We start from the raw sequence: 14,074 nt of genomic DNA, 5'->3' as shown, positions 1-14,074 counted from the left end.
AAAAAAAAACGGGAAGAGGGACTTTGAAATTACTCTCCGACGACGCTCTTAGCAACGGGACAACCTAAACCTCGATTCGAATTGTCTCCACTCAACTGCAGCCCCACCGCACGCAGCACTGAATCCAACATTCTCATTGTGACCGTCATAATAATTGCTCAATCTTCTTCTTTTTTTGATTCTTGTCGTTTGCTATTTTCCTTTTTCGATCGACAGATACTGATCTTGCTGGAACGGTGCGCGGTCTATCGGGCATACTCTAAAAAAAAGAGCCATTGTTGGTGTCAAAAATCAGGCCTCCCCCCACGCACTGACATTCCTACCCCACTCGCGCACGACCTGACCTGACTCCGCGCGCTCGCTGTCTCCCTTTCGTCGGTAAGTCCATTGCACTCTGTGCCCTAGTAAGCCCCTGCGGCAGGGAGCAGGAGCGGGGGCGGGGTACTCGTGCGTCAGCTTGCCCGTTTTTTTTTGATCGTATTCTGATGACTTTGACAACTTGATTCTCCCGATTCTCTGTTGTGATCAGACTCACAACCCCTTTCGCCTTCTCAAGCGCTTCTGCCGACTGGCCAACATCACGCTGCATCTTTGCGCAGAGACTGACTGCAGAAAGAGATGCATCCGCAGCTGGCACTGGCGCTCAACCAGGCGGGTGAGCTTGGCAAGCAGATTCAGCACGTCGATTGGGTCTCGGTCGTCGGCGTCGCACTTGATGACTGGCCCGACCCTCTCGCCTTGAACGTGGCGCTGCTGCTGTCGACGCCATTGCCAATGTTGCTTTATCTGGGTCCGCGGCGCGTCGTGCTCTTCAACGAGGCAGCGTGCCCGGTGCTCGAGCTCCGAGAGAACATCCAAGGCCTTCCCATGCGCCAGGTTTGGGAGCCCTCCACCGAGTACGAGCGCCTCACCATGCTCGGCAAGCAGGTGCTCAAGGACGGAGGCACCTTCTTTTGCAACGACGTGCTCATCCCGCGGCTGCATCGGGGCACGCGGCCGATCGAAGCCTACTTTCGGTTTTCGTGTTCCGCGGTCACGATTCCTGTGAGCTCGCTCGACGACATTGCGCAAAACCCGCTCGTCATTTCGCCGCTCTCGTCACCCGAATTTATTCTTGCTGCCGAAAATGTCGGCACTGGCAAGAAGTTTGATCGCGACAAATGGATGGAGCAGGTCGGAGGCGTCATTGCAGCACCCCAATCGCCCCCGCACAGTCCCAATCCGTTGTTGCAGCCACGGCCGCTGGTCCAGCCGCAATTCATTCAACCTACGGAAACAGCTGCCGCAGTCGATGGCACTGCCTCATCCTCCTCATCCTGCTCATCCTCGGACGGATCGATGGGATCGGCAACTGCAACGAGTGCCAACAAATCATCCAACATTGTCATGGAAGAGCGCGGAGTCGGCTATGTAGAGGTCGTCCGTGCTGCCAATCGGCGACCCCTGCTTGGCTCGCCCAAGTCATCAGGCAAGGACAGCGCGACCAAGCCAGATCCTGTGCAGGAAATGTACGAGGAAGCTTGTTGGAATGTGCCCCACCATGCAGGCCTTGTGGGCTTTATGATGTGCTTTGCCGACACGACGCGTGAGATTGTCGGCGAGCGGCGTCTGACAACCCTGACTGGCCTTTCAAGTGCCCTGGTGACTGCGGCGACCCCTCAAAGTGTGCTTCAAATTGCTCTCGATCATTTGCAGCGCGACACGGCCCTCCGCGACGTTCACTTTTGCACCGCCTACGCCGTGCAACAGGAGCCTCCGTCAGTGGCAGTGCACTCGGACGTGCGGGCGCCCGGAGTTGTTGTTGCCAAGCGCGTCTCAGACCGTGCTCCGCCCGAAGACCCACACACTGCTCCGCTGCACCTGCCTGCTTGGATTCGTTTCCGTCACGACCATCAGCGAGACGACGCAGTCACACCAACGCCGGACACAGAGTTGAGCAAGGCCATCGAAGCGGCCTTTCTCACCGGCGAGCGTCAGATCAGCATTCTGCCACACGCCTCGGGCATTGATCGCATTTTGCTCATCCTTCCATTGGTGAGCAAGCCAGCCCTGTTGCCCATTGTTCAGCAAATGCAGATGGACGAGACACGAAATCGAATGGCCTCCGGGTCTTCAGCACTCAACTCGGTGAGCGAGGATGGCGTGTCCAACCCCAGCTCACCCGAGCGCAAAGCAAGCGACCCGGATGCCGCCACCTGCTGGCAGAAAAGTGCCAGGTTGTCCCAGCCAGACTTTTCCGCAGTCAACGTCGACACCCGCGCCACCCATGTAGCAAGCTTGCTGTTGAGCATGTTTGTGGTGCTCACTCGCACTCAGGATGTGCGCATTGACAGAGTACAGATACTTTGTCTCTGTCGCTTGTGCTGAGCACGCGCTATGCGTTGCGGCCAGCGTGTCGGAAGACAAGGAGCGTCTTGAAAAGCTCGTAGCCGTCAACCAACTCAAGGCAGACTTTCTGTGCAACGTGTCTCACGAGCTGCAGACTCCCCTGCAGCTCATCTTGGGCCCCTTGACGGATGTTTTGGCAGAAGACGATGCGGCAGTTGCAGCTCCTCCTAGCGTTGCTGCATCCTCTTCCAGCGTTGCTGCAACCGGCCCGGTCTTGACACCCAAGGTGCGCGGTGTCCTCGATTCCGTCCACCGCAATGCCAAACGCCTGCACCGGCTCGTGGCCACCTTGCTCGATTTCTCGCGAATGAAGCTGGGCCACCAGTCCAAGCCGCTGGAACTCGACATTGCTGCGCTCACGCAGAGCCTTGCCTCGCGATTCGAAAGCACCGCTCAAAAGCTTTCGGTCGGGCTGGCGGTTGACACTCCCCCGACGCCTCTCATGGTCACCATTGACGCAAGCTACTGGGAGAAGGTGCTGCTCAATCTCTTGAGCAACGCGTTCAAGTTCACTTCCACGGGCAAGGTCACAATCGGTGTTCGTCCAAACAAGGCAAACGACGGTGTTGTTGCAACTGTTCGCGACACTGGCATTGGCATTCCGTCAGAGTACCTTCCGCAAATCTTTGAGCGCTTCTTTTCTTTTCGCGACGCGCGTGCCAGGAGCACAGAGGGTTCGGGCATTGGTCTGGCGCTCGTCAAAGAGTTGCTCTTTGCCATGGGAGGCACAATCTCTGTCGAGAGCGCTGTCGGCTTTGGCACCTGCTTCACCGTCGAGCTCCCTCAGCATCCACCCACAGCCCCGTCGGTGTCACGGCCAGCCGAAGCGCCCAACACACAGTCCGACTCTGAGCAAGATGGTTTGCAGCAAATGTCATCAAGCACGGATTCTTTGCTGCTGTTTCCGCCAGACTTGGACAGCAGCTTTGACGCTGCGGCAGCCACCGACGCTCGGGCTGACAAACAACGCGAGAATCCCACCACGACCTCCTCTGCAACGGAAATGCCAAAATCCTTGTTCTCGGCCGCGGTGGTCGCGGATACAAAGTTGCATGCTCCCAAACATCAGCGTGCCGACCATTCGCTCAGCTCCAAGTTTGACGAGCGCAAGGCAAGCTCCAAGTTTCTGTCAGACCACTCGCCGCACGACGAGCCCTTTCAGCAGTCCGAGTCTCCAGCATCGACCTCGTCGCAGCTGGTGGCCGATTCGGACTCTGGTGGTACTGGCATCGCACCGTCAGAATCCACCAGCTCGACCGGTTCGATCAGCTCAGGTCGTCCTCGCGTGTTGGTTGTGGATGAGAATGCAGACATGCGGCTCTACCTGCAGCGGCTTCTCGAACCTGCCTTTGAGGTCAAGTTGGAATCGACCCACGATGGCGCGCTCAACTGCAGCAGCATGTGCGCTCCAGATTTGATCATTGCCGACGCCAAACTGATGAGCCCCGGAGGGCGGAGCATCATACGTGAGTTGCGCAGCAAACGAACGCACCACATCCCCATCCTGCTCCTTTCGCCGCTCGTAAACGAAGACGCTGCCACTGCGACGCTCGAGGCCGGCGCGGACGACTTTTTGAGCAAGCCCTTTAGCAGCCGTGAGCTGTTGGCCCGCGTCGCCATTCATGCGCGCCTCAGTCGCTTGCGGCAAGTGACTGCTCAGCTGACCAAGAGGCGCGCGCGCCGCGACCGCGCGTTGCTGGACATTTCGCGGACTGTCTCGGCCGCGTTTCAAAATCACCACGAGGCACTGAGCTTTGCCGCTCGAAAGATCCGAGAGATTGTCGGCTGTGATCGTGTGCTACTTGGGTCGTTCACCGAAAACCTGAATCAGCGGCGTACGGGTTCGCGCGGCTTGGCGTCGCTCGAGCCGTCCTCCACCTACGTGGACTCTGATGGCTCTTCTGTCAGTACCATTGGTTCGTCGTTTTCGAGTTCCATTGCCGTTGCTCCAATCGAATCCGGCAGCGGATCGGACTTTCACTTGCGCCGGCATCGGTCGGTCGAGCCATCGCGTGAAGGGCTTGTCGGCCACGCGTCAGCTCCAGCCACGATACCTGTCGCACCCGACGACAGCCTCACGATTCCCGAACGAAACTTGAAGCGCCATTCGTCGCCGTCTCTCCCGAGAATCTTTTTGCAACCCAACAAGACCAAACGCCTGGGTCACTTGACGCATCCAACCATTCAGCATTTGCAGCAGGAGACGGCCCGCTTGACATCCGATCCTGGGCTCTTGACATCATCGTCATCGTCAGCAACGACCGCAACCGTCACGCCCTTCCACACTGCCGAGACGAGAACGATGAAAATTGTGGCCGAATGCATGGCCGAAGGCCCAGTGCGCTTGTCTGCCGTGCCTCTTTTGGACCGTAGCATCAACATCAACCACCTTCGCCTGCACGATGAATTCTTGCACACCGTATCGGTCAACTGTGAGGAAGACGAGGCCATTGCCCGGTTTGCCGACACGTTCGGCCTGGGTTCATCCACCCTCAGTCGAGACGCCAGGTTTATTCTGTGCGACGAGTCGCCATCTTCTGCTGGTGCTGAGAACACCCGCGAGGAATCAGACCGTTCTTCGTCGTCTACACCGTCCCTCAACGCTGCGCTTGCCGAGCTCGGAGCAGCCAGCACCGACTCGGTCAACGAGCAGGGCTCGTCCTCCTCGTTCTCATCCTTCTCGCCAGAGCTGCAGTCTGGCTGCAGCATGACCTTCCCTATCGTTGTGCGCGGACAACCGTGGGGTCTGCTCGCGTGTCTGTGCTTCCATCCGCGAAGCGGCGTCACTTGTCCAGGTGGCTGCGGCTGGGCACTCGACGACGTTGACTTTGCTCGCCAAGTGGCCACTCAGGTGGGTATTGCCATTGCCAAGGCACAAGACGAGGAAGAGCGTATCTCACGTGCCGAAGCCGTACGTACCGCCGAGGCGTCGAGCCGCGCCAAGAGTGTCTTTCTTGCAAGCGTTTCGCACGAGATTCGCACACCAGCGACGAGCATTGTCGGTCTGGCCGAGCTTCTCTTGTTGTCTGAGCTCAATTCCGAACAACGCGAGATTCTCTCCACCTTGCACCGCGCCAGCGAAGTGCTGTCTGTCATCATTGAGGACATTCTGGACATTTCGCGGATTGAGGCCGGCAAGCTGACACTGAGCAATTCTTGGACGAACGCCTACGATCTGGTCGACAATGTGCTCAAGTTCTTTAGCGAAAAGGCACAAAGCAAGAACATTACCCTGATTGCTGATTCGTCGCCCTACCTCCCGCCAGCCGTCATGTGCGACCCTGACCGTCTTCGGCAAGTGCTGCTCAACATTGTGGGCAATGCCATCAAGTTCACCGAGACGGGCGAAGTTGTGGTCAAGGTTTGGCTTGTTGCCGACAAGCAGGCTGTCGAGCGGGATGACGAATCGTCCAACGCCGGGCCTCCTCCTGGGCCGACGAGCGACGGCACTTCGCCGCGAGCGCCTCGCAAGTCCAGCTTTCGCCTCCTTGGTCACAATGACAGTGAAATCTCTCGAAGCCAGGCCCAGCAGCACAAGCTCTTCTTCAAGGTGGCCGACACTGGCATCGGCATGGAAAAGAGTGCCATCCAGCGAATCTTTGATGCCTTTTCGCAACTCGACACGTCCGTCAGCCGCAGGCACGACGGCCTTGGTCTCGGGCTGGCCATCTCCAAGCAGCTGGTCGAGTTGGCCGGGGGAGCGCTGTCGGTCTCCTCGCAGCTTGGCATTGGCTCGACATTTACCTTCACCTGGCCCGTGCAGCAGATTGACTACAATCCGGCACCCATCTCGCCAGACAAAGCCAAGCCGCGGCAAGGCTCTCTCATCACCGTTTCATCGAACAGCTTGACCCATCCCGGCGAGTTTACCACCCTCACGACCCCTACTGCTGAGGACCTGACCACAACCGAGCTGCCCTCGACTCTTCCGTCGGCGTCATCGTCATCCGCGTCATTGCCACCGGTAGACGACAGCCGCCTTGCACCCCGTGACTCTGAGAGCGGGGTGCAGTCCGGGTCGTCGTCCGATGATGATACCCTCAAGCGGCTGCATCTGGTGTCTGATGCCGACATGCTTGCGCCAGATCCAATCTCCGTTCGAATTGTGCTCTTGCACCCCCATGCCAAGGCACGCCGAGCGTTGGCGCGGAATTTGGGCATGCTGCGCGGCGTGAATGTAGTGTCTTGCTCGACGATTGCGGAGGCTGTTCTGGCCCTCGACCAGGCGTCTTGTTTGGACGATGCGGCGATCGTGGCCATCCTGCACTCAGAGTTGATGACTCCGACAAGCACGGCGGGTCGAGTTCTCAGCGCAGCCGCGAGTATTCTTGCCCCAGCCATCGATGGCCAAGTCCCCGCTCTTCCTCCTGCCTCCCCGTCGCAAGATCAAATCCGGCTCCAAGAAGCAGTGTCCGACCCCAACTTGGTGCAAGCTGTTCTCGTGTTGACCGTGTTTGGCAACTCGCAGATGCTCGGCCGGGCCTCTGCGCTGCGCCGCGACGCGCAGGTCGTGCTGGAGCCTGTGCATTGGCCCACCCTGCGCCAACACATTTCCAAGGCCTTCGAGCGTCGCGAAAACCGAACCTCGCCTTCTCCAGCAGCGTCTGTCAACACCTCTACCATGTCGTTGACTGCAGTGCGCTCGACAAATTCCCCTGCGCCCGACGTACCGATGCAGTTCTTGCCGCTTCGTCTGCGCCAAGACCTCCTGTCGTCGTCGTCCTCCCCGACAGTCTCCACCACAGCCTTGAAGAAGGTGGAGGCAGATCTGGACGCAGTGGCACCGTTGCCAACACGCATTGTGGGCCCTGTTTCACCACTGCACCTTGACAACTCGGCGCGCACTTCCGCATCGGCCAACCATGACCTCTCTGCAACAACCCGGATGCTGCAAAGAAGGACCTCGTCCGAGCACCATCTCGGCGATGTTGGTGAACTTGAGGTGGAGTTGACTCCACCCCACGGCGGATCCTCCAGAACGTCCTTGCCATCAGTGGTAACAACGCCACTTCCTTCCCATTTCGAGCACTCGCCGCTTCAAACAAAGTCAAGTCCGGCTGATGGCACGAGTGCACCAGCTGAGGAGGATGGAGTTGGCTTCCGCCCATACGTTCTGCTGGTGGAAGACAACGTGACGAATCAACGCGTCTTCCAAAAGCAGCTTGAAAAGCTGGGATGCTCCGTCGTGATTGCCAGTAACGGCTTGCAAGCGCTGATTGTGCTCAAACAGGGCCCCGTGGTCCCCGGCACCAGTGCGACCGATACTGTGGTCACCGCTGACCAAACCGGTGCAGCCCGTCGCCCATTCGACATGATCTTCATGGATTGCAACATGCCTGTGCTTGACGGGTTTTCCGCCACCAAAATCATCCGCGAAGTCTTCAATCCGCCCACAAGCGAAATTCCCATCATTGCGCTCACGGCCAATGCCATGCTGACCGATCGTGCCGAGTGCCTTGCTGCTGGCATGACAGACTTTCTGGCCAAGCCCACTCGGCTTTCCGATTTCAAGCACACCATTGAACGACACTGTCCTCTGCCGCCCTCCGCATCCGGACTGGACAAGTCGTCCATTCGGCTCCCCACACCAGGAACTCAGACTGAGCCCCAGCGTGCGCGCAACTAAGACTGGTTCAGTGTTTTTGTTTTGTGCTTTCGCTAGCACGTTGTATCATTTTTGCATCTTTTGTCTTCCTTTCGTTTCAAGTTGGAAGCGTTTTGCTTTACTTCTTTGGCGTTGTCAATATTAGATCAGTTTTGCATTTGCTGTGTTGTCTCTTCAGTTCCACGCTGCTGTTCTGATTCGAGTGCATCTGCTCAAAGTAGTTGAAAAAAACAAAAGCACAAAATTATCGAGTGTATGACCATAATACAAAGACATAGAAACGCAAAATAGCAACACTGGATACCCTTCAACAGGTACGCAAACAAAGTAAACAAAACAAGAGAAACAGGAACAGCTGGGACATTTGCAAGTCAAACTCAGGAAGAAAAATATCTCAAATGTAAACGAAAAAAAAAGACAAAAAAAAACCCCAAAAGAAGCCAAAAACATTGAAACACCAATCCACCTCATCTCGCTTATTCGGAGGCAGGGAACTTGGTGGGATCAAGAGTGGAGATATCAGACCAGTCGTGACGGTAGAGGCCTTGCTTCAATCGCTTCTGATCGAGGAAGTGGCCAACAAAGCCGATCGTGCGACCAAGCACAAACAGGCCGTTAAGCGTACCAATCGAGAGGTACTCGCGTGCCTCCTCGTTGGTGAAGGCACCAGAGTGGCGGAAGAGATCGACCATGCAGACCGCAATGCAACCATCCACGTTCAGAATCAGGTTGGGCTTCTTGGCGGTGGTGAGCTTCTCGACCTCAAGCGCAAAGTTGAGGAGGGGCGTGGTGGGGAAGGTCTTCTTGCAGAAATCGCGAATAATGGTGACGCGCATGTCGGGGTTGGTGACGGACTTGACCTTGTGGCCGACACCCATGATGAGCTTGTTCTCGGAACGGAGCTTGGCAACAAACTGCGCGGGGGTCAGACCGGCGTCGTAGGCTTCCGAGAACTGCTGGGCCGCCTCATCCAGAGCACCGCCAAAGCGGTCACCAATGGTGAGCAGACCAGAGCAGAGGGACGACACCAAGTCCTTGCCTGCGCGAGCGGTGACGATCGTGTTGTGGGCGCCAGAGACGGCAGGGCCGTGATCCGCAGTGACCATCAGGCACATTTCGATAAACTTGCAAGCATAGTCGGGCAGCAGACGCTTAAACCACAGCAGAGAGAGCACACCGGCAACGCCAATGTCGTCCTGGAAGGCCTTGGAGATGGGCATGCCGGCGTACAGCAGCTCCTCGCCGCGCTCATCCGAGATGGTCGAGACAAAGTTGGCGGGCTTGCGGATCAGGCCGAGCTCCTTTGCCCAGGCGAAATCGATCGGCACCGAGGGCACCGGCGGCTCGGGCTTGGGCACAATGATGCCAGCCTGCTTGAGCTGATCGTAGGTGGCACGGATGGCCGTGTCGAGCGAGTCGAACGACGAGGGGACAATGGCGCCAGCGTCGCGAAGAGCCTTGTTCTTGGCAACGGCAGTCTCGTTGTCCGCGTTGGCGCATGCACCGGCGTGGCCGAATTGGACCTCGGAGGTAAACATGGAGGCGCAGGTGCCAATGCACCAGGCGACGAGGGGCTTGGTGAGCTTGCCGCTCTTGATGGCGTCGCAAATGTCGTACTCTTCCGTGCCACCAACCTCACCGAGCAGGACGAGCATCTTGACTTCGGGGTCGGCCTGGTAGCGGAAGAGGTGATCAATGAAGGTCGTACCGGGGTAGCGGTCACCGCCGATGGCGACACCCTCGTAGACACCGTTGGTGGTGCGCGAGATAATGTTGTTGAGCTCGTTGGACATGCCGCCAGAGCGCGACACGTAGGCGACCGAACCGGCGCGGTAGAGCTTGGAGGTCATGATGTTGTCCAGCATGCCACCAGTGTTGCCAATTCGGAAGCAGCCGGGCTTGATGCCGCCGACGGTGGCAGGGCCAATGACCGTGACACCAACCTCGCGGCCCTTGAAGATGAGATCGCGAGTGCGGTTTTCGGGGATGCCCTCGGCAATGATGGCGATCGTGCGGATTTGCTTGTGGAACTGGAGGGCCTCGAGGGTGGTCGCGTAGGCCGAGCGGAAGGAGGCAAAGTTGATGACAACGTCGGCGTCGGCGTGCGCCTTGATGGCGTCCGACAGACGCTGGTAGCAGGGCACGAGAATCTCCTTGGAGCCCCAGTAGTACTTTTGGGTGTGATCGCCAGAGAACGGGTAGACCATGGCGGCGACCGACGGGCGCTCGCGGCGGCAGACGTGGTCGAAATCGAGCATGCCTTGGACGGCGCGGGGCTGCATGCCAAAGATGATGCTGCGCGTCGACGTCGAGAAGAGGGGCTTGAAGGTGGGGTCGATGGCGGGCAGGTCGTCGTGCTTGTGCAGGACGGGGCGGCCGCTGCCAGTGAAGGTGGCACGGTGGGTCTTGCCGTCAGCAAACAGCGTCTCGGTGACCGAGGGCTGGATGGCCTTCTGCTTGCTGGCCTCGGCAGCCTCGGGCGACTCAAACAGACCGAGCGCCATGCCGACAATGGCAGTCATGTGGGTCTCCGGGCCGTAGACGTGGATCGGGACGCCAAGGGTCTCGCCGAGGTCGCGCATGATGCGGAGACCCTCTTGGTAGTTGGGGCCACCACGGCGAACATAGATGCTGATGCCGTGCTCGACAATGAGCTTTTGGAATTCCTTGAGGGCGCGGACAATGCCCTTGAAGGTGTCGGCAACGTTGGTAAAGTTGGCAATGCCACCGCCAATGATGAGCACCTTGCCGCGCTCGTCGCGCTCGTCGGTCATGCACTTGAGGATGGTCTTGGCGTACTCGTAGGTCTGCGACTCGCTGGGGGCGCCAGAGTACTCGCCATAGTTGGCCAGCTCGGCAGCACCGCCAAGGTCGCAAATGGTGTCGCTGTAGACGACCGAGGCACCACCGCCAGCAACCATCGTCCAGATGCGACCCTTGCGGTTGAGGATGGTGAGCTTGAGCGACGAGCCCGACTTTTGGTCGAGTTCGGCAATGTAGCGCTCCTCAGCCGACGCCTCGCGACCGAACGGCGGGGGGAACTCAATCTTCTCGGCCCAGTAGGGCTTGCACTCAAACTCGGCCGTCTGGTCGAGCTTGGCCGCAAGATCGAGCACGTGCACCTGGGTGCCGACCACGACCAAGGGGTTGATCTCGAGGTAGGTGAAGAAGAGAGCAACGTAGAGCTTGTACAGGGAGTGGATAAAGTTGGCAAGGAACTCTTGACGGGCAGCGGGCACCTTCTGCAAGAGCTGCTCGCGGATGAGCTGCGGGGTGACGGACTGCGCACCAATTTCCTTGACGTTGACCATCAGGCGGACGGCCTTGGCATCCACGTCGCCAATGTCGACGCCGCCCTCATGGTGGAAGAGGATTTCGTCGCCGTCGCGCTCGGACAGAATGCAAATGTAGTACTCGTCCGAGGCTTCGTGGGGCACGAACGGCTCAATGATGAACGTGTCCAAGGTGCCTTCGACGGCGCCAATCTGTTTTCAATAGAGTGTGTGTGTGTGTGTGAGTCACAGCGAATCTCCAACTATAACTTGACATTCGAATTTGAGGCGGAGGCGGGGGGGGGGATTGTCCGGGATTGTTGGGTGGCTGGCTCATCATGCTGCTGGTTTTCTTTTTTTTTTTTTTTTGGTTTTTTGTTGGGGGTTAGTCACGCCAGCCAAGTCGTGACCGAGTGATGACCCGCGGCTCTGCCACTCGCGTTCCATTCGCGTGCGTGTAGTTGCAGCATTGTTGTGTTGTGTTGGTCGAACGCTCCGAGGTTTCCAATAAAAAACAAATAAAAAAAAAGCACGTTACTTGGAAAGCACGTTCTTTCACAGTTTGACTACTGAACAAAAGTCGTTTTTTTTTTTTTGAAAGGATCTTCAAAGGTGCACCAGAAACACCTCCCCTCAGGCAACCAACCTCGCGAGGCTGATCCAAATGATTGAGGGAAGACGCAGAGAGACTCATCGCAAACAACCACCAAGCTACGAAGGCAGCTGAAAAGGGTGAGCAAGAGAGAGAGGGAGAGCGAGGGAGGGCGTGAAACAACAAAAAGAAAAAACGTTCCTTTTTTTTTTTTTTTTTTTTTGTTACCTCCGATGACGTTTGCAAATTTGGAACTGTGGACTTTCACGACCAGTGCGATTCCATTGCAAACTCAACCCACCAGTAAAGAAGCGGAACAACAACGACGACGACTGGTTCAGTGGGGGAGAGGGAGAGGGAGAAAAGGCAAAAGAAGGAGAAGGGCGGAAAAAACGCCACAGTCGCAGTTGACTGCAGTGAAAAAAAAAAAGAATCGAAACGCCACCCCCAGCACCAGCCAAGCAACAAAGAGCAAGAGGAAGACAGTTGCACCGAGGGATTCGGAAACGGTGGGGAGGCGGGGAGGGAGAGAGAGAGAAAGCAGGAGCGAGCAGGGCTGTCCCATCAAACACCACACTTCGCACAGTTCCATTCCTTCACACTTGCACCACCTACGTTGAAGCTCTTGTTGCGACGCTCGGTAATCCACTGGACGGCGCCGGCGAGGTCCGTGTTGACCTTGATGAGGCCGAGCTTGCCACGGCGCTTGATGAGCTGGTCTGGCTTGACGACGAGCGGCGTCGTCAGCAGCCAAGGGTGCGCCTCGCCCAGCGTTGCGAGATCGGTCGTCCTACAAAACAAACAGAGGCAAGTCAGTCAGTCAGTCAGTCTGTGAGCTGCTGCTTCTTTCTTGATCGCCTTGTTCGTTCCTTTCCCTCCCCACTTTCGCACTGCACTGCAACACTTCGCATCGTTGCGTTTTGACTCGTTCTGATTCGTTCAAGAATCGTGTTTCAAATCCCAACAACATCTCATAAAAAAAATCATGAAAAATCGTACGATTCGAAAACGCGTGAGTTTATTTTTTTATTTTATTTTTTTATTTTATTTTTTTATTATTTTTTTCGTTGAGATCGCGTTCGTTCAATGCGTTTGTTCGAATGCGTTTTCGTCGCTCATCTTGTTGCGTTTCCATTCATTGTGTTCTCATCACTCAAACTTGCTTCCGTTTTCGTTTTTTGTTTCTTCCTTTCCGACATTCAAACTACGCCTTTTTTTTTTTTTTTTTTTTTTGAACGGATGAAACATCCAAAAATCGCGTGTTTTCTTACTGCCTCTGCCTCGACACGTCCTCACGTCCTCAAGTCCTCTTCCTTCTTCTTCTTCTTCTACTTCTATCCACATCACTCTGTGATGGATCAGAGACGCAGAGTGTGGAGGTCAAAGCTTGAGCATCGCATGCTTACTTGGTGATCGAGACGACGCGGTTTTGCAGGTAGACTTGGCTCGCACCATCGGCAGCGGCGCTCGTGGTGAAGGCAGGCAGGAAGTTGGACAGCAGCTGCTTGCCCGCGGCTTCACGGATGGCTTTGGCAGACATTTGTGTTTTGAGTTAGAGTGGGGTTGGGTGGTTGAGAATCAAACGAAGCAGGGGAGAAGGGCGGTTTTGCGTGGTTGCGACACGACACAAACTGAAGGAGCGATTTGGGAAAAAACAAAAACAGAAAAAAAAACGAATGAGCTCAAATTTGCAACGCCAAATTCGGAATTACAACCATTTGAGAATGGAGCAAAAAGGAAAATCACTGCAATTGGGTATTAAAACTATGTGCAATTGAAAGCGAGCGAGCACAGCAGATCGAACGAAAGAAAGAAACGAAAAAAGAAGAGGAATTAGAAAAAATCATTGCAATGGGAAGACACAGCCGGTGAGTAGCACTAAAACGATGCTGTTGATCCATTTTTGTAGTTGGAAGCGAGCGAGCACAGCAGAAGCACGCCGTCGAACGAAAGAAACGAAAATCGAAGGCGGAAACTCGACAACAACGACGATCGGGTTTTGCCGCGCCGCTCTTGTTGAACGCTCGTGACAAGTTAGAGTGCGCTTTTGAGCTTCTGAGAAATTCTCAATGGATTGTAATGTTTCCATGAGGTGGTGGAGGTCGAGACGCTCGCACAATGCAAAGTTCATGTTGCCGTTGGAATAAATCCGCTAAGAGATTGGAATTGGACCAAGGTACCGGACGTGAACAGCTCAATGAGGTGTTGCTACACGCT

General features: G+C 56.3%; 2 protein-coding genes across 2 annotated transcripts; one reads left to right on the top strand and one right to left on the bottom strand.

Annotated features, from left to right (window-relative positions):
- The first annotated feature begins 304 nt into the window (after positions 1 to 304).
- Positions 305 to 8,281, top strand: CAOG_04910 (sensor protein GacS). The gene is made up of 3 exons (XM_004347611.2): positions 305 to 378; positions 530 to 2,268; positions 2,369 to 8,281. The coding sequence occupies exons 2-3, from the start codon at positions 619 to 621 to the stop codon at positions 8,012 to 8,014; spliced, it is 7,296 nt and encodes a 2,431-aa protein (XP_004347661.1). The 5' UTR covers positions 305 to 378; positions 530 to 618; the 3' UTR covers positions 8,015 to 8,281.
- Positions 8,229 to 13,545, bottom strand: CAOG_04909 (ATP citrate-lyase). The gene is made up of 3 exons (XM_004347610.2): positions 13,264 to 13,545; positions 12,473 to 12,647; positions 8,229 to 11,478 (listed from the first exon to the last, which is right to left on the bottom strand). Exons 1-3 carry the CDS (start codon positions 13,395 to 13,397, stop codon positions 8,470 to 8,472), a joined length of 3,318 nt encoding a protein of 1,105 aa, XP_004347660.1. The 5' UTR covers positions 13,398 to 13,545; the 3' UTR covers positions 8,229 to 8,469.
- Between the last annotated feature and the right edge of the window lie 529 nt (positions 13,546 to 14,074).

This window comes from Capsaspora owczarzaki (assembly GCF_000151315.2).
Source record: "Capsaspora owczarzaki ATCC 30864 unplaced genomic scaffold supercont2.7, whole genome shotgun sequence".
Classification (NCBI taxonomy): domain Eukaryota; class Filasterea; order Ministeriida; family Capsasporidae; genus Capsaspora; species Capsaspora owczarzaki.
The sequence above is the reverse complement of the archived record's forward strand: the minus strand, read 5'-3'. Positions and strand labels throughout refer to the sequence as shown.